Source organism: Erithacus rubecula (assembly GCF_903797595.1).
Source record: "Erithacus rubecula genome assembly, chromosome: 8".
NCBI lineage: Eukaryota > Metazoa > Chordata > Aves > Passeriformes > Muscicapidae > Erithacus > Erithacus rubecula.
This window is the reverse complement of record NC_136659.1, coordinates 15497298-15520763: the sequence shown is the minus strand read 5'-3', so window position 1 is coordinate 15520763 and position 23466 is coordinate 15497298. Positions and strand designations below refer to the sequence as shown.

The 23466-nt window shown below is 36.6% G+C and overlaps 1 protein-coding gene across 4 annotated transcripts in view; it reads left to right on the top strand.

Annotated features, from left to right (window-relative positions):
• AGPS (alkylglycerone phosphate synthase) overlaps positions 1–20755 on the top strand; it is a 74559-nt gene extending 53804 nt beyond the window's left edge. For 3 of the 4 annotated variants that reach the window (XM_079310336.1, XM_079310339.1, XM_079310338.1), the window contains 8 exons: positions 1913–1989; positions 3124–3236; positions 4751–4820; positions 5752–5813; positions 7567–7656; positions 8051–8150; positions 10321–10378; positions 17490–20755. In XM_079310336.1, coding sequence (XP_079166462.1) covers positions 1913–1989; positions 3124–3236; positions 4751–4820; positions 5752–5813; positions 7567–7656; positions 8051–8150; positions 10321–10378; positions 17490–17611 — 692 coding nt within the window. In that variant the 3' untranslated portion in view covers positions 17612–20755. The remainder of the gene's footprint in view (positions 1–1912; positions 1990–3123; positions 3237–4750; positions 4821–5751; positions 5814–7566; positions 7657–8050; positions 8151–10320; positions 10379–17489) is intronic. The other variant, XM_079310337.1, reaches the window with a different exon arrangement.
• Positions 20756–23466: the final 2711 nt, after the last annotated feature.

The following is a 23466-nucleotide window of genomic DNA, read 5'->3' as shown; positions in this document are numbered from 1 at the left end:
TCCTCTATTTTGCTCTAAAGAAGCAGAGATTCTAGTTTTTAAAATACAGTACTTGAACCATTTTCTTCTTAAGAGTATTAATGATAAGTTGGATATGAAAAAAAAATCAGAATGCCAGCACCTTATTTTCAATGTAAGTGGGTTGATTCCTTTAAATTTCATGAAAGCATCACACAGATTTCTTAGAAGTGGTAGGTTTTTGGAAATATTCTGATATAATGTTTGGTTGGGTGGGAGAGAGGCAATGATGTATTTGTCCAAAGTGATCTGTCTCTTTTCAAAAAAAGATCAGATGATATAAATGCTGTCACTGTGTGCAAGTACATCTAAGTTGATAGGTTTTAAGTATTGAAGGTCAGTGATGCTACCAGAAGGTTTGTGAAGACAAAAGATTTTGTAAAAATCTTTCAGCTAGCAGAAACACTTAAATAGGACAATGTCAGATATGCAGAACAATAATTTCTCAGCAATTCTTAGGGAAAGCTGTTGTTTTAAACTTTAGTAAATTTGGCAGAAGATACATTCTGGCTCAAGACACTCTCATGGACACTCTAAAGTTCCAAGACCCAAAAGCTAATAGCTTGCAGAACTTGCTGAGACCATGCTATTTTGGTTGTACAGAAGGTGGAAATGGAAGGGTGACTGACCTTGAAAACCTCTACTGTAATACTTCAACAAGTCAGAATTTCTGAAACTTCTTTTGCACAGAAGCCTCAGTGCTGAATCTCAGCTTCAAATGGCATTAATATAATGGTGTTGAAACTTCATTTTTCAAGCCAAGGAAATAGTGATTTGTAAGCGCTGAGAGTCCCAGCAAGCCTTGCTGCTTGCTTTGCTCACTCTTTTGTGTTACACTGTTCTGCTCAGACATGTCCAACAGAAGGCAGATGCATTTCTTTTTCTTTTTTATTTGGCAAGCACAATTTGACCAGTTACAAGCTGTAAACATGGTTTCAAGTGTGCCAATATTGATTTTTCTTGTAGCCGTTATGTAATTTTTTAGACTGTGATTTAATAAATTCATGTCTTTTCATGGTTTCTGTGTGACTACTGAAGTGTTGTTGTAGATATCCTCCTTTGGGGGGTTATATCTGCAGGGAGACTCCCTCTTTGCTTAATAGGATAAAAGAGCAGTGAGTTGTTGAAGTTCATGTGTTATTCAGGAGGAAATGCTTTGTGAAGTATTTTAGAAGGAAGTATCATGTAAATGGTGCATAACTTTTTATGAATTGGGCTCACAGCATGTAGGCCAGATGCCAGGCTGCTAAAGTGAAGCAGTAATGAGAGTTCAGAAGTTGTTTGTGACTGGAAACAATGGAACAAACAGTAAAAGACTTTCATCTCAATTAAACCCAGTCCTGAGGCAGAGATGTTAATTTAACAGGCTCCAAGACACCATTTATATATCCTGGTAATTTTAGTTCCCCGTTTGTCATTAAGGAAGCAATTACTAGCTTTATGTAGAAAACTTCACACAAGTGATATAACTGTTAAGGAAAAAACTGCTTAACTCCTTACTTGCACCATTTTTGGCTGTTTGTTTTGGTGGTTTTGGTATAACTTTAAAAAAAAAGTCGCTGATTTTTGCTTAGGTTTGTGGTTTAAAAACTAATGAAGCACTCTCTTAAAGATTTTCCACGTGCCATAGGCTTGTGAAATCTAACCTAAGGCAGCCTTAATTAACATGTCAGTTATTTGTGCACTGTTGTACATGTCTTCAAAAATTAATGAAACCTTTTCCTAAATCATGTTCTAAATGCATAGAGAGAATTCTCTTTAATTTTGATAATCAAAATGCTTCAAGCATTTCTATAAATTTTGACTACCAAGCCATTTTTTGTTTGTCCCTTGAAGTAAGAATCTTAAAGAGCACTGCTTGCCTTAATATGTCTTTTCCTGCTTTTTGCCAAAGGTCATGCTCTTAAACCACAAGTTGCTTCCATTTTTACATCATTTTTGGATGGACTGAAAAAGTTCTACATCACAAAGGTAATTTTGGGGTTTGTAATATTGGTTTGAATTTTGCAGGCGATCCATAAAATTCAAGATTTTTTTGTTAACTCCTTCTAATGCATCTGAGTTTAACTGATATTGCAGTGTAGGAACTTGAGGTTTTAAAGGTGGTTTAATTCAAATGAGATTGTGTTTGTGTTTGAGGAATTATTCCAAGAGAGCTGTTGTGACTGGTCATACCTGTATAAGAGATTTATGTGCTTTGTCTAACAGTTCCTGGTGATAGGGGAACACTGGAACTGGTTTACCCAGCTTGCAGATGAGTGATAATCAATGAATACTGATGGAGCAAGGCCCACACTCTACTATATTTTTATCTTCCTAGACTTTCTCAAGGCATGATCTACTTTGTTATTACAAGTGAGCTAAAATTTTGCAAGATCATCAAAATATTTTCTATACAACATATTTTCTTATCTTTCTGGAGTTCATTCCTTTTTAATGTACAATTATTTGGTGCTAAAATGATGCCACCTAGGCTTTTGTATTATATCAATAATGAGACAAAATATTTTTCCTCTAAGTTACTTTACTAGAGAGTTACTGCAATCATGGATATTCAAATGTAGAAAATTTCATTATCTTCCAAGAGTATTTCTGAAAGACTGTTGATTCTGCTGCTTTTTCTTGGACTGCTGAAGTGAGAAATACCATGTGTCTTGGGACTTTTTGTTAGGGAATGCATATTCTGTTTAGAGATAGCCCAGAAGTTTTTCCTTCCCTCCACTTTCATGGTGGTCATAGTTTTCTTCCTGCTTTTATAGCTGATAGGAGTAGTTGATTGAATATGAATGTCTCTATTGCTCAAAGCATTTAAGAACTGATTTTTTCTACAGCATAAGTAGACAGCTGTTATGCCTATCATGCTTTTTAACAGGAGGAAAGAGGTGACAGATAATTTCTGTTATTTCAGTTGACCTGTCCTGTCAAGTCAAAACTGAAGTGTTTTGGGAGTAAATTTTTGAGAGATTTTTTTTTCCCAGTCATTCCTTTTAATTGCAGCAACACTTGTTGACCAGGATACATACCATGTACTTGAAAAGTAAAAACCTGTTTCTTGTATTCTACCACATAGACTGTGAGTAATGGAAAGTTTGTCTGTCTTTGCAGTTTAAAGGATTTGATCCCAACATACTGTGTGTAGCTACCTTGCTCTTCGAGGGTGACAGGGAGAAGGTTCTTCAGCATGAGAAGCAAGTCTATGATATTGCCACCAAGTTTGGGTATGCTTTTCAAAGAACATTTTCAATGTAAAGCTGGGAATGAACTATCCATGATAAATTAGCTTACTACATTTTTGTAGTGGTTACTTTATGGATAGGTTCTCAATTTGCTAGTTTGAAGTGGTAGCAGTCAGTTAGCTACTGAATGTTCCCTTTGATACATATGGCTTTTACTAACTCATAGGTAATTTTACTGAAAAACTTCAGCTGTCTGTGTATTGCAGAAAAATATGTAGTAAATATCGAATGAATGTTATTAAAGTGGAAACCAGCTCTTTTAGTTGCTTACAAGCATGGAAGCAGCTTGTTTTGCAAACTAGACTCTATATTTTGACTACAGAAAGGAGGACAAAATTATAAGGGTGATATTAATTTTTTGCAAAACTCATGTGAATATATAAATATAAGAAATTTGTTTAGTTGAAAGAGTACAGTGATTTTTCTGTCCCACAAAGGGACAGAAAACATTCATTGAAGTGGCAGGCTGAGTAATGATCAAGCAGTTTCTTCTGCCTTGATTGATTAAAACCGTCATTAAAACTGTGATTTGTCAAGAATGTACTGTTATTGCTAATACTACTCTCAGCTATTCAAATATATATTTAAGTGTTGTCTTATCCATTTCAAGCCTGTAATTTCTCCATTTTGTACTTGTATTGTGCTTTCATTCTGTTACTTCAACTGTGAATCCTTTTGTATTTTGGTGTTTCAAGATGGTAGTGCATTGATAAGGGGGGAACTTGTCTGTGTTAGAGCCATTAGAAAATGATGCTGTCTGTGGTGCTTTATTAATGTTGTTATTGATATCTTTAATAGTTTAACCTGGTTTAAAATGCTAAACAATTTAATGGTTTTATAGTATAAAATACTTTACTTCTATGGTTCTTCAGGGTGTCTGATTTCACACCCAGACCCACTCCTCTCTCAGATTTATGGAAGCTTGTAGGAAGACTGATTCCAGATGCATATCACTTTCTTGTTCTTAGAAACCAATAGTTAAAAACAAATGCTTTCATAATAATCCTTGATGGACTAGTGAAAACAAGGCTTCCTTTTTCTTTAGTGCTATGGATTTTTTCAGTTCATTCAGATCTCTTATGCTTTGGGGATCTTAAGTCCTGGGGTCTCATGACCTGTGTGCATAAAAGTACATAAATTCACCATACTTAGAAATGTGCTTACCCATGTTCCTGTTAATTAATATCCAGGATATACTGTGTCTACTTGTGTTTCTCCACTCTTCTGGGAGTTTTGAAGACTGATTTTTAAGATCACATCAAATATTTTGCTAAGTTCTTCTCCAGGTTATGGAATGAAAAGAGAAATTAATAAATGTCTGATCTGAAGTAACTTCTAATTTCTAGTGATGAGACCTTGCTATTAACAACAATTTTAACACAGCTTAGGCAGCTAAACTTGCACATATGTTTAATAATCAAAGTTATTTTACAAATATTTTTTGTAAACTAGTGACTAATTTGGTGGAAAATTAATTACATTCTTGTAAATTGCAGTGGCTTGGCAGCAGGAGAAGATAATGGACAGAGAGGATACATGCTGACATTTGTCATCGCTTACCTTCGGGTAGGTCAGCTTTTGTCTGTCTGCTGCAACTTCTGTTAATGTAACAATGTAGAGATGTTTCTTTGAAGATGCTTTCTCTGAAATCTGAGTGCAGGCTGCCTTGAGTGATATCTCAGACTTCTCCCAGAGGTTGTATCTCTTCTATTTCTGAGCAGTGACTATTCATGGAATTTCATCTGCAAAACACCATATAGACATTAATTTATATTCTTGTTAAGAAAATAGCTTCTTATAAAGGGTAGGGAGATTAGATTGAAGAATCCACAGTCTGAATGAAATCAGAGGCTTGGAGTGTACTTGAAATACTCATGTGTTCACTTGTCTTTCTATTCTTCTTTGTCAATCTGCTTATGACTGGTTTAAATCAGAATTTCAATATAACAGACTTCTACTCTAAACTCCTACAGCTGTTCTTATGAATTTTAGTCTTACTGTTTGAGATTTTTTTATTTTTCAGAACAATATGCACATCCTGAATGGTTGATTTGTTGGGGTCAAATCACTGAATCTCCTTTTATTTCAGCAGGCTTTGTGTAAGATGGGAAGATGTTTCTTTTTTCTATCTAGACAGTGACTACATTGCAAAAAAATATCTTTACTAGGTATTATATTGATGAGCACAGTGAAACTCTTGGCTTGGTGCTATAGTGATACAAATATTTGATTAGTGTAGATGTACTGACAGTCTCACAGGTTGCCTCCCTCTAGCCATGACATCAAAATGTTTATCATCTTTGTCTTTCAAGAGCTTTCCTACTTCCATGATAATAAGCTTACATCACAGGGACATATGGGTGTTTTTGCTAAATTAAAATTTCTGTTTTTCTTCTGCAAACTAAAAAGTTGTTCACCTGATAGCTGTGTAGTATACACTGGAATCCCAGATGCTGATGCTGAATGTTACTGATCATTTCCTTATTCTTTTTATTAGGACCTAGGCCTGGATTATTACGTAATAGGAGAATCATTTGAGACATCTGTTCCTTGGGATAGGTAAACTTCGATTACTCTTCAGAATTACTTAAAACTTAATTTCATTCAAATTATTCCTAACTTGTGTTTGCTCAAGAGAATGCTTATTTTAGGCCTTACAATTATTGAATGCAGCCTAACATACCTCAAGTCTTGTGGCTGTATGTTCTTGCTGAAGTTGCTGATAAATTACACATCAGAATTTTGTAAATGCAGTGTATCAAGTATTCAGTAATATTTTGTCTTAGGTTAGCTTACTGTAACAAATGTAGCACTTGAAATTGCCCTGTTTAGGAGGCAGGGTATGGCTGACAATAATTGCAGTGGGGGATGAACAGCCACATGTGGGATCAGCAGTGTATTTCAAACAGATTAGTCTGTAGTGAAGAGAAAAAAAATTAAGTATATTTAAATAATTTTTTTTCTTTTTCCAGTAATGTAGGGAAATGAAAACTGAAAAGGTAACTTTTGCCCAAGAGTATTATATCTGTTAGCTATGGTTGAGAAATATTTGACCACAACAGTTTAATATACAAAATCATTTTGGATACTCCTGTCCACTTGGTAAGCCTAAAAATCTCTTAAATAGGATCTAAAGTGATTTGAATCAAAGCTTTGTAGCCTTCAATGCAAAGTCTGAATACTTAAGCAGGCAACCCTATACCCTTGCTATTCAATTTGCTGGCAATTGAAAATTCCAGCCCCTGTTTGAAAATTGGCAAGTATCCTAAGAGTGTAAAGTGAAAGTGCTCTTCCTTTACCTTTATAGATTTTGAATCATGGTAACTTCTCAGTCACCAATTTGTTTTGCCTCTTTCTCACTGCAGAAGACAATGAATTTTTACTTAAGAAAATATTTTAAATTGTCCTCAGCAAACCAAATCTTTGAAAACCTTTTTTTACTTTGACCAAGGACCATCTGACTTCCCATAAACTGATTAACTTGTTCTTGACTTGAATAAAATATTTAGCTGTCTTTCTTATTTACTAAATGGTTAAATCCTCTTGTGTTCTGTGAATCTTTAATGTAGTTTTTAATCTGTGTAAAACATCTTAATCATAATTATATCACTGCAGACCTTTGTGGGAGAATGTCTAACTGAAAAAATGGTCATTTGAAAAACAGTGATTTCTTTTGGTTGCTCTAGTGCTTTGTTTGTACCTGAGTCTATCCTAGAAGAACCTAAAAAAAAAAAAAAAAAAAAAAGAAAAAAGCAGAAGTATGGCTTCTGACAAGCTCTAATAGCTCATTGCCATATTATAGCATTTCAAGCTGGCTGAGTAGTGCCTTGCTGGAGGATCTCCAGTTTTGGCCTTGCAGCAATACAAAGGTGTGGTGTTAGTAGAGTTTGCCAGACCTTGGAGTTCTTGAGACTTCCTCTGTACTTGTTAACTTGAGGCTGCTTTGCTAAGAAAGTAAAGACATACAGAAGTAGGTAACCTCCTTAATTTTTTTTAACATTTTTGACACCTCTTCCTTATGAAGAAGAGCTTTTAGGTTCTCTGTTTCAGGGTAAACTTGCTATTCAGGAGAAGTGCAGAAGAAGCAGTGGAATCTTGATGAAGATTATTCTTAGAACAAAGTCTAAGCGAGTTAACACTGATTTTGAAAGTACTCTTATGTTGTATTCAATTATGCTTTTTAAAAAGGTTGATGAAGTTTTTTGTTTTGTTTTTTTTTTCTTTTGTTTTGTTTTTTGTTTTGGTTTTTTTTTTAGGAGTTGTATAAAATCACTTACTAAAATTTTATATTTTAATGTGTTTCCTGTTACAGGGTTTTGGACCTTTGTAGAAATGTAAAGGAAAGGATAGTACGAGAATGCAAAGAAAAGGGTGTTCAGTTTGCTCCTCTTTCCACCTGTAGGTAAGCCATGCAATAAATCTAAATAATTTTTCTTGAATCTTTGTTTAGTAAGAGATTGAGTGGTGATACTACAAATACTAGTAGCCTTGACCTTCCTCTTGAACCTGCAAATGGATTACATAGAAGAGTGGGGAATTCAAAGGATTTGTAGCACTTGCTTAGGCTTTAAACTCTTGCTTATATGGACAAGAGTCAAGTCTAATGACTTAAGAGCTTCAGCTTTCAAAGTCATAACATTGAGTTGATCATGGATTAGGAGCAAAAGGGATAAAGAGATTTTAAAGATGTTATCCATTTGGGTAAGAAAGGAAGTAATCTTATGGATTTTATAATGTCACATAGTGGTTGGCTTAACATCATAAAGCTTTGTTTGTAATGCAGTTCTCTTCAACAGGGTGACACAGACTTACGATGCAGGTGCATGCGTCTACTTCTACTTTGCCTTTAACTACAGAGGAATTAGTGATCCTATTCATGTCTATGAACAAATTGAGGTAATGTATAAAGGAACAATTGTTAAAGGGGGAAAAGCTGATGACCTGTATTTTGTTCTGAACCTATTGGCCAAGCTTGCTGAATTTTGCAGGAAAGATCTCAGAAGTTTGTAAAGTTTTGATCATTATTGGTAATAAAAGGTACATGTTAATAGTTCATCAAGTGGAGAAAAGACAACCAGGTGACTGGTTCAGGTATCAGTAAATCAGTAGTTCTGACTGAGGTATAGAAGAGCTTGACCTGGAATTTCTTGGATGGCAGAAGCTTCAAACCTTAAACCCCAAATCCCTGGGTAACTAGTCTTCCCTGGTTCCATTATTTACAAAGCTACTTCTTTTGCTTAGTATTCAGTCTGTAAAATGCATGGTGAAACTGTCAAGATCATACTTTATTGATAGTGCAGCATGTACAGAATAAGGAATGGTACTGTCTCATGCCATTTCTCTTAGGCCCAGATAAGCAAGAGTCTAAGTCCAGTCTGTTAGACCAGTTGTAAGCTGCTTCAGCTTTGGCCAAGAAGCTCTGCAATAATTCTTCTGTAATAACACTTCAGATGATGAAACACTGTACTTACCTAGTTAGGGGAAACTAAAATCCTTGTTACCTTCAAGATGTGATTTGTAGAAGGACTATTGATGCCTTAGTAAGGCTGACCTGGAACAGAGACTAGACAGAGCTAAAATAATAAATTAGGGATTTATTAAAAGGCCTTAAAAGAATACAACTTGGGCAAGAGCTACACCAAGAGCCTGGCCAGGGCTACACCCAGGATGGATCCAAGATGGATCCCAATCATGAGTTTTAACAATTTTATAGTTTTGGCCTATTTATGTATTGGGGTAAATTGTCTAATTACAGCTTCAGGTCATGAAGTCTCATCCTCCTTGTTTGCTCTCTTCAGTTCCCAGTTGTTTATGCTTTTTGGGCCTGAAACTTTTAACAGTTGTCCTTGGTCTCAAGCTGGAAAAGGATTGTTTAGTCTGTCTACCCTGTGAAGAGAACTTACTGACACTTAATATGAAGCTCAGAGCTACACACCTAGGCAGCACAGAATCTGAAAAATATAAAAATATGAAAGCTAAAACTTAAGGCATCATTATGGCCAAACTGCTTTTTGTCCTACCTTGTGGTTCCTAGCTCAAACTTCAGCACCAGAAAATAGCTAATAGGACTATAGAGAAATAGTATTTATAACTGGGATGTCATTATCTCATGCTTATTCTTTAGAAATTTCTCTTGAATTTGGCAAGTGGATGCAAAGTTTTATCTACGAGTTCAGAGGCTTGCATGCAGTTGCATATAGGGCACTGAAGGATGTAACACTTGAGTGTTTATTTAATGAAACTTTACTTATACTCAGATATTGCTTTTATTGGAATTAGTTTGTGTGATGACCTGGATGCACATCTTTCATTGCAGTGACTAAATTTAACCTAACAGAGGGAGTTTGCTGACCAAGTATATGTTCTGTATGTCAGACTGAAAAATCTCTTAACTGCCTAGCTACCGTTATATATGTTATTCCTAAAAAAGTACACTCTTTTGAAAAAAAAAAAATAGTGCTTGGAGTTAGAAAAGCTTTCATTGTTACACCTTGTAAGCTCTCTAATTATTCAGAAGTGAATGGCAAAAAAAATTCTGCAACTTCAACATAATTAACAACATAATCAACATTCTTAACATAAAAAACTAAATTTTGTTTTCTGGCACAAACTGCACCTGTGAAACGGTTGTTTGTACTCACTGCCTCAACCAGGATCTTGGAGTTCTGGGTTGAATTCTGATCTGAATAAGAATCTTGAATCACTCTGATGAGCCTGTTTTCAGACTTCTTTATTGAGACTTAATTGTCTTGCAAATGAGCATCCCACCCACTGGACTATTTAAGTTTGGCAAGGGAAAAGTGGTCCAGAACATTCTATTCTTGAGTAACACAGTTTTTATAAGAGATGCCACTTGAAATGTTTTGGCTTTGATAATGTTTGTTTAGAAGACTCTTACTTACCTTTTTCTACAGCTTGAACTATAATGTTTACCTATATAATATACCCTAATTACTTCCAAAACTTTTCATACACCTGTGTGTATGAGTGAAATAGCAAGCATTTCATGAAATCCAAAAATTTTGTGCAATTGCTGTTGAATAAATACCATGTCTTTCAAATTTAGAGGGCTGCTAGAGAAGAAATACTTGCCAATGGAGGAAGTCTTTCACATCATCATGGAGGTAATGTTCTCAATCCAATATTAATCTCTTTGATACTGCTAAATATTCATTAGTACATAAAATAGTTTGTAGTAGAACTCTGAAAAATATTTCATGCCATTAACTGAAATTAATGGGTGAGGGTCAAGGGGGAAGGAGATCACCTGGCATTTTATCTGGAAACTTCCTCACTTTCTAGTTGGATCAGTTTGTCTTAAACAACTTTTGCTAATCCTTGTGTAGATGCATATTCAGTTACAAAGACTTCAAATGGGCGTTCCATAGTTTTAAGACAGTTTTGTGTCCCTTGTGGCTTTGTGAATGCTGTTAGCCCAAATTTCAGAGCACTTGGGCCAAGTGTCTGAATGAAAGAGCCAGTGACTTTAAACTGGACTGTGCTGCAACCTACCATTTGTTGCATAATGGATGTTATGTAAGTGTTGACTTTACTGGCCTGCTGTCTGATAAGTTCTAGTTACCTAATTTCCTGTCTTGGAGTTTGGGGATTTATTGTCCTGTGTTACTAGCATCTTCACAAGGTATTTTGTGCTTTAGTATTAAGAACCAATGTAATTTATAAGCAATACTTCCTATACCTGATGCTTTAGATACGTAAATCCACATACATGGATAATCTAATTTGACTGCATGAGTCCTATATAATGCTATAACCTTGGATGTCAGGAAGACTTGTTGTGGAGTCTGTGTGATTAGTACAGCTACCTTCTTCAAACTGATCATCTTACTGCATTTCTTCTCTCCACTCTCTTGGAGCATTGCCTGGTCACAGATATAAGAGCAAAGAAAAAGTGTAATGGTTTAAAACTAGAGAAAAAAAATTTAATTCTGATAGCTCTGTGTGGGGGGAGAAAACTGAAGGGCAGAAGCTGTGCTTTAAAACATGTCAGTGACTTCCTAGACTTGAAGATTTTAGCTAGGACTATTTTCAAGCATCTTGCTTTGTGATGGAAACTGAAATGGACTCTGCTTTAGCAGTATCAGGATATTGAAGGATGTGTAGGTAATAACATGAGTGAAAATGTTTCAGTATTTTTTCTTTGATATGCACTTAAGGTCCTCTGATTAAATCTTTAATATGGCAGTGTAGCAGGACTGTCAATTCTCATACACTGGGTGTGGAATTACCCCCTTGATGTACTCCTGTGCTTTTCCTGCTGTGGCAGCTCTGTTTTACTGGGGCTGACATTTCATCCAACTCACATGCAGCTGGAGCTGTCACATTTGGGTGTATTTGCCCTCACCATATAAAACCTTGCTTACCACATGTGTTGAACAAGAAAAATAATATAGTATTTTCAAACCCTTGCATGCTTGAACCTTGTGACTCCACAGCTGTGAAAACTGGGTTTCTGTTTCACTTTGTATGCTCCCGTTGTATGCATGACTGCCTCCAATACTGATACATATTTTCCATTTTGAGTGCTTTTGTCTGGCAGTTCACTGTGTTCAATATTCAAGATTATTTTTTTTCTGGTGCTTAGTAGATGTGGTGCTGAAAATTAGCCTAATATTGTCCATTTTATTTACTGACCTTCAAGCCTTGTCACTGTTAGCACTGACTGGTCCATTGTGTGGGGTAAAAGAAAATACCAGTGCAATTTCCTTTGGCGTTTGTCTTGTAATTGTGATTAATAACAGTTGTTTTCACTATCTGGAAACAGACAGGCTGATTTGTCTGCCTACAATCACACTGTGATAAATGGAGCTATTTTAACTCTGAGTTTGTATATCAAAGAAAACAGATGTAGTTTGGGACTTGAGGCTATAGGAAATACAAAGCCTGCTTAAGTCAATCTTCATATACCCCTTGAGCGAAGAAATGGTCACATATGACAGTCTGAGTTGTGTAAATTTATAAATTACTTTACAGCTGGGGAAGTACCAACTGCAGGTAGGTGTATAGTGAGAACTGACATCATAGTACTTTTAACTTTATGAAGAGCAGCTTCAGCAGGACTTTACTGTGGATAAATCTTCCTTCCTCCCACCCCCCATTACAGTTGTCACCCTGCTTTGACTGCGCCCTGCGCTCAGAAAGGGACATTGCACATCTTCAAGCACAGCTTTGATCCTTCTGCTTTTCAGGGCACTGGGTATCATTAGATTTGAAGTCATGTAAGGTTGCTAGAGAGCCATAGATAGTGTTTAGAAACTAAGTATTTAAGAAAAGCAGCATTAGGAATCACAATTTCTTGTAGATACAAGTTTAAGTTCGGATAAATTATTCTAATAATTTATGGCAAGCCCTAAAAACACCCATATGATATGTCACACTTGAATTTCTTTTGTCAAACATGCCTGTTTTTTGTCTGCTTGAAATAATAAGTGCTGAGGAAGTATCAGTAGGTATGATTGGTGTATAAATACAGCTATAACCCCTTTGGGGTACACCATCAGAAAGGGACAAGGTTGGATTTGTATCTGATCCCTTTCATATTACCAAGCTAATGACCCATGTAAAACCAAAGAACAGTGTAAAAAGTAATGATACATTGCTTCCCTTTGAGGGACTGTTGTAACTACAATTGATGCTTAAGGAAACAATTATCAGATTGTGGGGTTGAGGAAAATAGCCTCATTTAGCCACTTAACATAATAGAACTAATTTTCTTCTACTTTCTAGACAACTGATTAGAGTAAAGGTTAATCAGGTAGCCCAGGCTGGGCAGGTTTAGCTATAGTATCAATGGCAGTTTATGGAGGAAAACAAAAAATAAGAAAAAAATCCTACAACACTAAAAACCAAAGCAAAACCCCCCAAAACAAAATAAAGAAAAAAAAGCCTTACACTTTATTTGCATGCAATTGCATGTTTGAGATTGCAATTCTTTGGCATTAAGAGGCTGTGGCTTAAACTATACAGTGCAGTAATTAACTCAGACAAACAACAAAATCTGAAATCATAAGGTTCTTTTATCAGAGGGAGTTGAACACATTATTTTTTCTTCTACATGGGGTGGAAAAGTCTTCTACCCTTAAGCATACTAGAGCTTGTTCTACTTAGAATGAGTTGAAACTGATAAATTTTTTAGACATGGAGTAACCTCATGTGAAATAATACAGTAACACACTTGTATTTTCTTCATTGGTCTGTTGAAAATCTTAATAGAATAGTCATCTTCAGTGCCTTTAAAAAAATTTAAAAGGAAAGGACCTCCTGATTCATCAACACTGAACTTGAAAGTATTTCAGCTGTTAAGATACGAAGTAAAAATCTGCAGTGTTATGGTGGTGGTAAGTGTGAATTATGCAGTAGAGTTGGTGTACACTGGTCCAATAGACTGCAGTGCTACCATGTTTTACATTACTGCTCTGACCTTCCTCAGTATTGCAGAATTGTCCCTGGAAAAGTAATAGCATGTTAAGCAGTTTATAAGGGCAGAGAGCTGCTTTCTGGAGGGACAGCTAGCTTCAGGAAGAGCAACAGCTGGATGGGCCTCATCTTTCTTAGGACCTGTCACTGCTGGTCCTTTTGCAAAGCTGTTGTTATGTAGTAACTGACTCTTCAAGTTGAAAGAGCTGGAGTAGAGGAAGTCCAGAGCCATGTGCAGTGCCACCAGAACCTATTTGCATTGGGACCACACAGTGCTATAAATCTGTTCTGCATGGGTGTAGAGTAATTCCTGGAATCAATCAGCTATGTAGCTATGTATGAAAACTTTCCTTACAAAACTGTTCATGTATGCCCTGGTATTTCATATTCCAAAAGTGAGAAAACCAATTGCTGCTTGCTGTTTGCTCACTCCATTTTTAGCAGCCAGACTCTTTTTTGCCATCCAGATGTATTTTTGAAGGTACACAAGTGCCAAAGGGCAGTGGAAAGATGAACAGCTTTTCCAGTGAACCAACATGGAGCAGCATGTGTCAGAGCTGGGGAAAAGTTACTTAGCCAGTTCACATATTTCTGTTTTTATGTAGACTAGAAAGATAAAAAATTTTAAATGCAGTTGCTGTTGAACTTTCTTTGGAGTTGCTGCTGAACAAGCTGCTTGGCTTTCTGATCTGAAGTACCTTGTGAGAAGTAGGCTCCCTGCCATGCTGTGAGGTTTGTACTCAGTGTTATAAGCTGAGGTTCAGATTGGAAGTTTCTGTCTCTAGCAATGGATGTTTTAAGGCACTATTAGACTGCTCAGCACACCTCAGGAACAGGCCACTTGACACCTGTAAAACTTGAAAACTGGTTTTCTCATACCTCATCTTGGATACGTAAGATCACTGAATCACAGAATGGGTAAGGTTGCAAGGGGCCACGGTGGATCATTTAATCCAATTTCCCTGCTCAAACAGGGCCATCCTAGAGCACCATTGCACAGGGTTGTGTCCAGAAGGTTCTTGAATAACCTCCAATGAGAGAGATTCCACAGCCTCTTTGGGCAGTCTGTTCCAGTGCTTGGGCACATGCACAGGAAAGAAATCATTCCTCATGCTTAGATGGGATTTACTGTGCCTGTTGTCTCTTGTGCTTTTGCTTGGCACCATCAAGCAGAGCCTGGCTCCATCCTCTTGACACCTCCCTTCAGATGCAAGATTAAGTGTTTTCAGAGGACAAAGAAGCAAGAAGGAAGGGCTCTGTTTGTTTCCAGTGGCAGCACAAGGATTGTGCATGTGATGGTGTGTATAGCTCAGTGGACAAGTAGTAACTTGCTGTGCTAAGCTACTGCAAAGACATTGTTAATAATGTCATGATGTACCATACAGAATCAGGTGATTTTGAACTCATTTTTAATTGTGAAAAGTATACTGTGCTGAAAGCCTGGAAGTGGTAAATGCTTGTATCAGTTCTGGACTAGTGCACTGTCTCCTGTCAGTTCTAGGTAAATGCTGTCATGTTGGGCTAAAACTGAAAATTCTACTTTCTCTAGGCTAGAAATGGGAAGATAGTTTTCTGTAGTCTGTGATAAGATCAGGCTTAACTGAGCTCTTATTGTTAGAGTAGTTAAGGCTTCCTTGAGCACAAAGCTGTTCTTTAGCTAGGCTAGAGTGGAGGTAAGCAACTTTCTCACTTGTTAGTGTGAACATAAAAATAATTCCGTCTTTTGCTATTATGGAATTTTCTTTCTCTTCTCATCCTTGAAGCCATTTGGGTTGTCCTGTGGAGAAGGACCTGAAAATGTATAGCACAGCACTAGCCTGAAGGGAAACAATATATAAATGACCTTTCTAAGTGCTGCTCTCATTTTCACAGAGCCTTTCCTTCACTTGGTGTGCTTTCCATTTTATCTGATGGACCAGCTTAGAATTAGGAAAGATTGCTTCAAAGCTTTTTAATTCAAATGTGAAAACTTGAGTAGTTGAAAACTCCATGTATATTTTATTGACATGAACAGTAGGAGCAGGGAATCAACTTCACTGTTATGAAGGGGTTAAAATCTTTTTGTTCAGCATGTTTGTGAAGGACTGCTGGTAACTGTAGTACAGCTTTTTTTTTCTTTCCAGTTCACTAATCAGATGTATGTTAGATTTATTATTGCAAAAGTATAAACCATAGAAAATTTGACAAGATAGATGTGTAAATTATCACTTTGACAGAACTAATGATGCACTCCAAGCACCTTCTGTTTTCCAGCACTTGGTGAGCGACTTCATTAAATATGCAACGACTGTTTGGTGCTGCTCAGACAGTAGTTCAGTTCCTTGTGGAATTGCATTATTACTGGAGGTGGAAGAGAGGCAGGCATGCTAGCTGTTGGGCATCCTGCTGTGATTCTAATGTGCTCCATCTTGTTGGAGCAGTTGTTTGCAGTCTTTTCAGGACAATTACGCCCATAACCACAGAACAAAATTCACTGAAACTATATTACAGATAACAGTTGAGACTAGTAATGACTGTTCTTCAGCTGCTTGTGTTAGAGCCAGTGTGAGTGACTTGAGGGGATGGTCAAGCCACATCCACAACTCAGGTGTTTTGTCGTGGTATTAAAGTTTTAACAGGTAAAATTCAACCACGACACTGTGCTCAGTCACATTGTAGTGACAGTATATTCACAGATGGGGATTCTTTCTTGAGCTGGGGCTGCAAAATGCAGCCAGGGTTCCTGCCACATGACAAATTCTTTTGTCCTTCAGTTGTGATCTTTGATCTTGACACACATGCTGCTAATAGTTGTTTTCTAGCAAACTGCAAATCTCATTATGTCTCACATTATTTGCTTTTTCTGTTGGCATTGTGACTGGCTCGTATTCCTTAAGGTATAAACAAATATACTCTGTTCTCCAGAGGTGTCCCTGTAATTTATTATTCTGATGACAGTTTGATGGTTACCCTGAAACAGGGCACAAAAGATAGCTTGAATTTAGCTCCAGATACTCTTAAAGCTTCTGTCTCTCAAACCTTTACTGTGTCTTACCATGCTGACAAATGGATTGTGTTTCAGGCTGGCAACTTTAATGCCAGAGTGTGTTTAATGAAAAAAATATCCTCAGTTTTGAATGATCTGTTAATCAGAGTTGATGATTTGTTTAATTAGCATGTGAACACTTGGCCATTTAACAGGACTATTGTGAGAATTTAATGAAATGAGCTCTTAAAAGATTGTTTCAGCTTTGCGTGTATTTGGTATATGTTGTGAATAGCCATTTTTACATGGGAAACAAAGCTCTTGTGTAATGATATTGAGCAATTACCAGGCAGCATAGAGGTTTTTAAATGAAATATTAAGCCTTCTTCATAGAAACATTTTTTGCTATTTAAATCAATACTGGTTTAAGCTTGATTATTGAGTTATGTTTTCACTTTAAATAATCAAGAAGTGTGGGTTTCTGCTTTCTAGTAATCTCTTCTACAGTTTCCAACTTAAAATTAGTTTGTGGCTTTTTAGAACTTACTACTGATTCCTTGTCTTAATAGAACATGTGATTTCAGCCTAAGCTTCATCTAAATTTCATAGTTTCTAAAGAAAGTAGACAGTGTGGAACACAGTCTTCCTCTGGGAGTATGCTGAGCTTAATGAGCTTGATAGTCTGGTGGGCTCAATAAATCAAATAAAGCAAAACATTTCTCATTTTTGAATAAAAGCATTTATCACACAGTGTTTATTCATTCATGGTCACAAGATTGATTGGTTCCTAGAATCCTGCCATATATTGAAACACTTTGTTTTTGTTTTTCCAGTAGGTAAATTGCGGAAGCGCTGGATGAAGGAGAGCATCTCTGATGTTGGCTTGGGAATGCTGAGATCTGTTAAAGAATATGTGGACCCAAATAACATCTTTGGAAACAAAAATCTTTTATAAAGCCCTGCACAAATGATGTACTAAAAATTAAAAATTACTGTTGAAATTCCTCCACTTTCATTGTATTGATATCCCAGTAATCAAATATAACATAGACTAAACTTTAAAAACTAGTAACTTACATTGATTTTTTGCTACTCCCTTCCCCTTTCTCCCAATAAAGTGTAAACATCACTGTTAATGTTTATGGACTTTTACTTAACAATGTTCCAACTACTGGGCACAAAGTACCAACTAGGAAATGCAAATTTGGGTTTCCAAGTTGGGCTAGGCAGCACAGCTGACAGTATTTTCAGTGCTGGATACTGCCAGATGTTTCTTACTTAAAGCATCCCCTGCAAGGAGGACAAAGACTGACAAATGTTTTCTACAGAGGCAGCTGCACAGCCCAGCCTCTTGCTGAAGGAAAGCTGCTTAAGAGACAGATGAGAGAACACCAAGGAGTACCTCCCTGTACTGGATTAATTAACAGACTTTAACCAGCAAATACAAATGTAGGCTTTCATCAAAAGAGACCATGTAAGTCAAACTACTAAAAATTCAGTAGTCTCTCACTATAGTGCTACTGGAAAATCTTACACAATTGAGCTGTTCTGAGTTGTATTTGCATTGCTGGGATAATCTTAAATTAATTGTAGGTCAGTCACTAAGTTTTGTACAATGGACATTTCTCACTGTATGTTGAAAACAGGTTTGTAACAAATTTTTGTGTTCATCTGTACTTCAGTCCTAGTGTGTATGGGTTTTGTTCCCTTGTGTTTGTTTTGCGCAGATGCAAAATATCTTTTTCAGTTATTCAAATGAAACTGCCCAGCACTGTCTTTTGAAACAGTCACAACAGTTTAATAAAACACTTAAATGGACAACCTACTGTCATCCTGGAAGTGAGATTTCCCATTTAAGTTTTGTACAGTTTCCTATGACCTTTATGAATCATTTATTTACTTCACAAGTTACCACAATTTTAATTGTCCATTGAACTTTATGAAAATGAAATATTTTCTTGATCAGTGTCATGTGAGAAGTAAGCATTTTTACATTGAAACTTGAATCTAAATCAGTAAAATAAACAAAATATTTGTCAATACTCATGATCCATTTTTAAGGTGGGTTCTTTCTTAAAGCAAATTATCCAACTTTTTGATAATTAATGTATATGCATAAGATAGAAAAAATACAGACTATCCTTTGAGGGCACTGTCTCTAGTCAACTGCTTCACAGCTCTGTAGTGTCAATTTGGACACCTTTTGTACTGGTAGTGCCCTTGATGAGGAGAAAATGATAGATTGCATTTTTGTTTTTAAACTATTTTAGAATACTCTCTAATTAGCTTTCAGTACCAAAAAGAGTATAAAATGCTTGAAAAAATACTGCATATCAGACAACTGAACTTGTTCTAAGATTAATTTCAATGCTGCAAATTCAAATGATTGAAAAACATGGATACTCAAACCATGACTTCAAACTGCATGCTGTCAAGGTGATTAAAGAAAATTTTTTTGCAATCTGCAGGTCATAAGACAGAATGTTCACGTGATATTTTTAACGCAGCTGGATTTATTTTGAATGGTCTTTATTTCACATTTCAGTATGAAAATCTGTTATTTTTTCTTGTCCCCAGAGTTGGTATTTCAGCAGTAACCAAAACAGTAGGTGCAGTGTGTTGGAGCAGAGCCTTGGCACTGTGGTTAAGTGTTCCTTACGCAGGCAGAGGTGTCTGGGTGAGTGAATCTGTGGTGCTGCAGGGACTCCCTCACCTCAGCTGCACGTTGCTGACTCCATGGCCATGGCTGGTGACTTGTGTCTCTCCCCAGTGGAGACCTTTCTAGGAGCTGGTAAATATGAAGGGTGTTTATGTGCCTCAATGAAAGTTCGTGTAACTATGAAGAATTAATTTTGAAGGAAAGCATGTGAAGCTTTTTTGCAGAATGACAGCACAGAGTAGAATAAGTAGTCATAGCTTAGTAATGCTGATCTCTTAAGATTTTGACTAAAGTACAACACAGCTCTACAGCGTCCTTCCCTTTTTTTAAATTTTCTGACTATGGTTTCCTAATCCTTTTTTGTATTTAAAGTACACAGGTAAAAACTCCTTATACTCTCTAACCTTTAAATAGCTACTGACTTGTGAAGTGATTTAAAATGCAGTAAAGATTTTCACTGTATGTCAGTTGTCCTATGGGAAGGGGAAATAACAGGCTGCAAGGGTCCCAAAGCACTGTCACTGGATAGCTCTGAGGAAAAGGTTAACTCCAAATGTAGGGAGTATTGCTGTCTTCCTAAATACTATCTTATGAACTGGTCAGAGCTTACTGGAAACATATGTATTACTGTCCTTAATTTCACATTGCTAATGAAAATAGAAAAAAATGTAATGCAAGTTCAGAAGACCTAGATAGAGATCATTCACCATTTAAACAAAATCTTACTTTCCCCCACTGTAGTCTTCCACCACTCTTCCTTCTGTATGCTCTACTTTCTTTCTGCAGACTTCCTGTAGCTGCAGCCTGTTCAGAGATGGAGTTTGATCCTTGCAGATTAGAAGTGCTGATGCATAACACAACTTTTGCATTTGCTTGGCTATTTTGGTCATATGTAAGTTACAAGCAGTTTTAATTAAGCTTGTAATGACTTCCAATTACATTGCTTCTGCTCCCTTTGAAGGAGGAAAGGTGCAGAGAGTGACTGTGGCTTGACTGTAAAATATGTTTACATTAGAGAGATCTTTATAAATGTTTAGAGGGAAAAGAAGCGAATCTGTTAAAAGCTGATCCAGGATCTAAATCTTACAGTCAAAGAAAAACATGTCTTGATTTGACTTAGAGTATAGTGGTTAAGTTAGAGATGTCATCTTTGCCTTACAGCTGTGAACAGAGGCCAGGCCAAATAGTTCTTCCATAGCAATGTTAATTAACTGAAACCAATTTCAATGGCAGGGATACATTAGCACTGAAATCCAGAAAACACAAATTGCTTCTCAGTCTTGGAAATGTATGTTTATCAAGGTTGTAATTTAATTTTCTGCAAATAAAGCCAAACAGTGTTTGTCATTTTAGTGTGAGATTAACTGTAAAGCTTCAGTTGTAATGTTAAGAGATTACAGAACCTTATATTATTAATAAAAAGAAAATCAGCCTAAACCAGTATGTGTTTTTTGTGATGAAACTAAACAAATACATTCTACTAACTTGTCATATGGCTTGATTTTAATTTGGTGATGAACTCTTGCCTAAGGAAAACTATTAGGAAAGTTTTGGTACTCACTGGGAGAGAAGAGACTGAATTTATAAATGTATGCAAATAGGAGCTCTGTTTTTGTGTAAAGCACAACAGGAAACAGAGAATTTCGGGGAAAGAAAGGACAAAACAACACCAGGCTATTTGGTTCAGAATTTCACCTCTTTGTTGAGGGCAGGATGGGGACTATGATCAGCTGCTATTTGAAAATTCTTTCAATATAATACAGAAGCAGATCATGTCTTACTTAGCTTCCCATATTTCAAAGCCCTGTTGCATTAAGCTGCTGCAGTAGGTATATAATTTGCTGCTGCTGTGTTCATCTCGTGTAAAACCTCCTTGTTACAGGTCCTGGAATATCTTAAAGTTCTGCCTGCAGCAATGCATCATGTGTGAGCAGAAGCAATATTTCTTGGTTACCTGCATCATTGCTATAAAGACTTTTTGCCTTTTAAACAAAACTGGCTGAAATCATATGTTGCTTTAAAGAAATGTTTTATTGTCCTGTGTCAGCACTGTTATTCAGTCTTAACACATTGCACAAAACCTGCAAAACTCATAGTATGCAGGGACAGAAGAACTAATGTCATGGTTCACCATGTAGAAATGTGACAATTGCTTAATATGATCCAATTGTTTTTGTGTGTGCTTGCTCACAGGAAGGAGACTACTTCATCATCAAGCATTTTATTTGTTTTCCTTCTATTAACAGCATTAAAATGCAGTATTTTTTCTTGGATCCAGTGAGTCTCAATCTGAAGGAGATTTTAGGTGATGATATACTTGTCTCAGGATGACAGCCAGACCCCATCAGTGTTCTCTTTGTTTCAAATACATAAATTTTATAAAAAGTTGGATCTGAACTCACAGCTGTGTAAATACTACAGGCTCACTGTTTATGGTTTTATAGTCCCAACACTGACTTTGAATTCCGCATTACCTTTAACATAAATTGATGTCTTTCCTCAGGCTCTCTATGGAGACCAGAACTGGCAGGTGGCTGCTTTTTTCAGTGTCTGCTTTAAGGTCTCCTTTGCTCAAAGGGCAGAGGTAGTCAAAAATGCTATTCCAAGATGTTTGCTGTGCTGTCTCTGAAAAGTACTAGTGCTGTTAGCTTGAAATTAAAGATTCAATTTCAAAAATGGAGCTACGATTTTTAAAATTGTACTGTTATTTGCACTATTTAACAATACAAATCACAATATGTACCTTTACTGAAATGCTGTGAAATGTTTCATTTATGAATTTGGTTTTGCACTTTGGAAAAACAAAGCATTAATCTGTTTATGGAAAACTTTATACATCTTTAATTTTGATTCAGAATAAGCCTAAATTTCAAATGACTGTTCATAATTTCCATAACATTCATATCTGAGTAGGACTCTGCCTGTTCCCACCTTCATGGTAGTAGTGATGTAGTAGTATTGCCTCCCTCCAAAATGGGGATCACAGCAGCTTTATAATATTACAATAACGTATTTGCAGTAGCACTGTAAAGTAGTACTGTAGTACTGTAGCAGCCTTCTAAAGGATAAAACAGAAGTGTTGACAACAGCAGTGGATTTGTGTGTGTGCTAAAAGACAATGGCCAAAATCCAATGATGTGACTAATAATGTGAAGTTTGAGCTGATGCTTCTAAAACTCAAATTAAGGGAAAAATGGGATTATTCTTTTATATCAAAATAAGTGAAAAATGTTTTTGTTTAAAGATGTTATTTTAAAATTAGAAAGAATGTAAAATGATTGTCCCAACTCTGCTGTTCAATATCATGTGGCTTGTCTGGGTGTGACTGACTCCTCACAATGGTTCCATACAGCAGAATTTCAAATGGATTGTCTCCAGACAGGGTCGTGATAGAGCTGCTGCCTTTTCAGGCTGCTGGAGGGGCTTGGCTCTGTTCCCATGAGCGACACGGACACTGGGACTGTGGATATCCGGCACTGCCACTGCATCAGTCAGTGCTGCCTCAGCCACACGGTACTCAAAGTGTTTTAAAGACAAGAATATCACCGATATTACATACTCAAATTAAGCTGGCAAATACTGAAAAGATGAAAGGGCAATTCGGTAAGTTCAGTTCTTGACAAGACTCAGTCCTGGGGCTGTGTCAGTAATGAGGAGGTGCACACAGCCGCTGACCTTCCTCCCTCGCTCTGCCCGTGGCAGCAGCGGCGTTTCCTGTCTCGCTCTGTTCCTGCCGCCGCAGAGCAGGAAATCCTGACTGCCCAGAGGCGAGGCTTAAAAACCCTTCTGAAACATGAAGTGACACACGTGCTCACCTAGCAAATACAGAGCAGCTGGGTAAATACAGCTAGAGATGAGGCCATAAAAGCTGGTTATTAGGGAAAGTAAATCTGGCTAATGTTAGAAAGCAAGATGTGGGTGAGCTGAATGCATTACTTTGATAAGTGGGTAAGCTGCAAGGCAAATCTACCTTCTTGGTACTGTTGCTTCTAGAAGTACAGGGCAACATTGTTCTTTCAGTCAAGGTTTTTTTCCTTTTTTTTTTTTTTTTTAATTAAGATTTTAATAAAAAGCAAAGATTTTGTCTTTCTCTGTTCAGGCTTGTAATTGTGCTATGCCTTAATTCTGCATTGTGTACAGCTTAGCACATT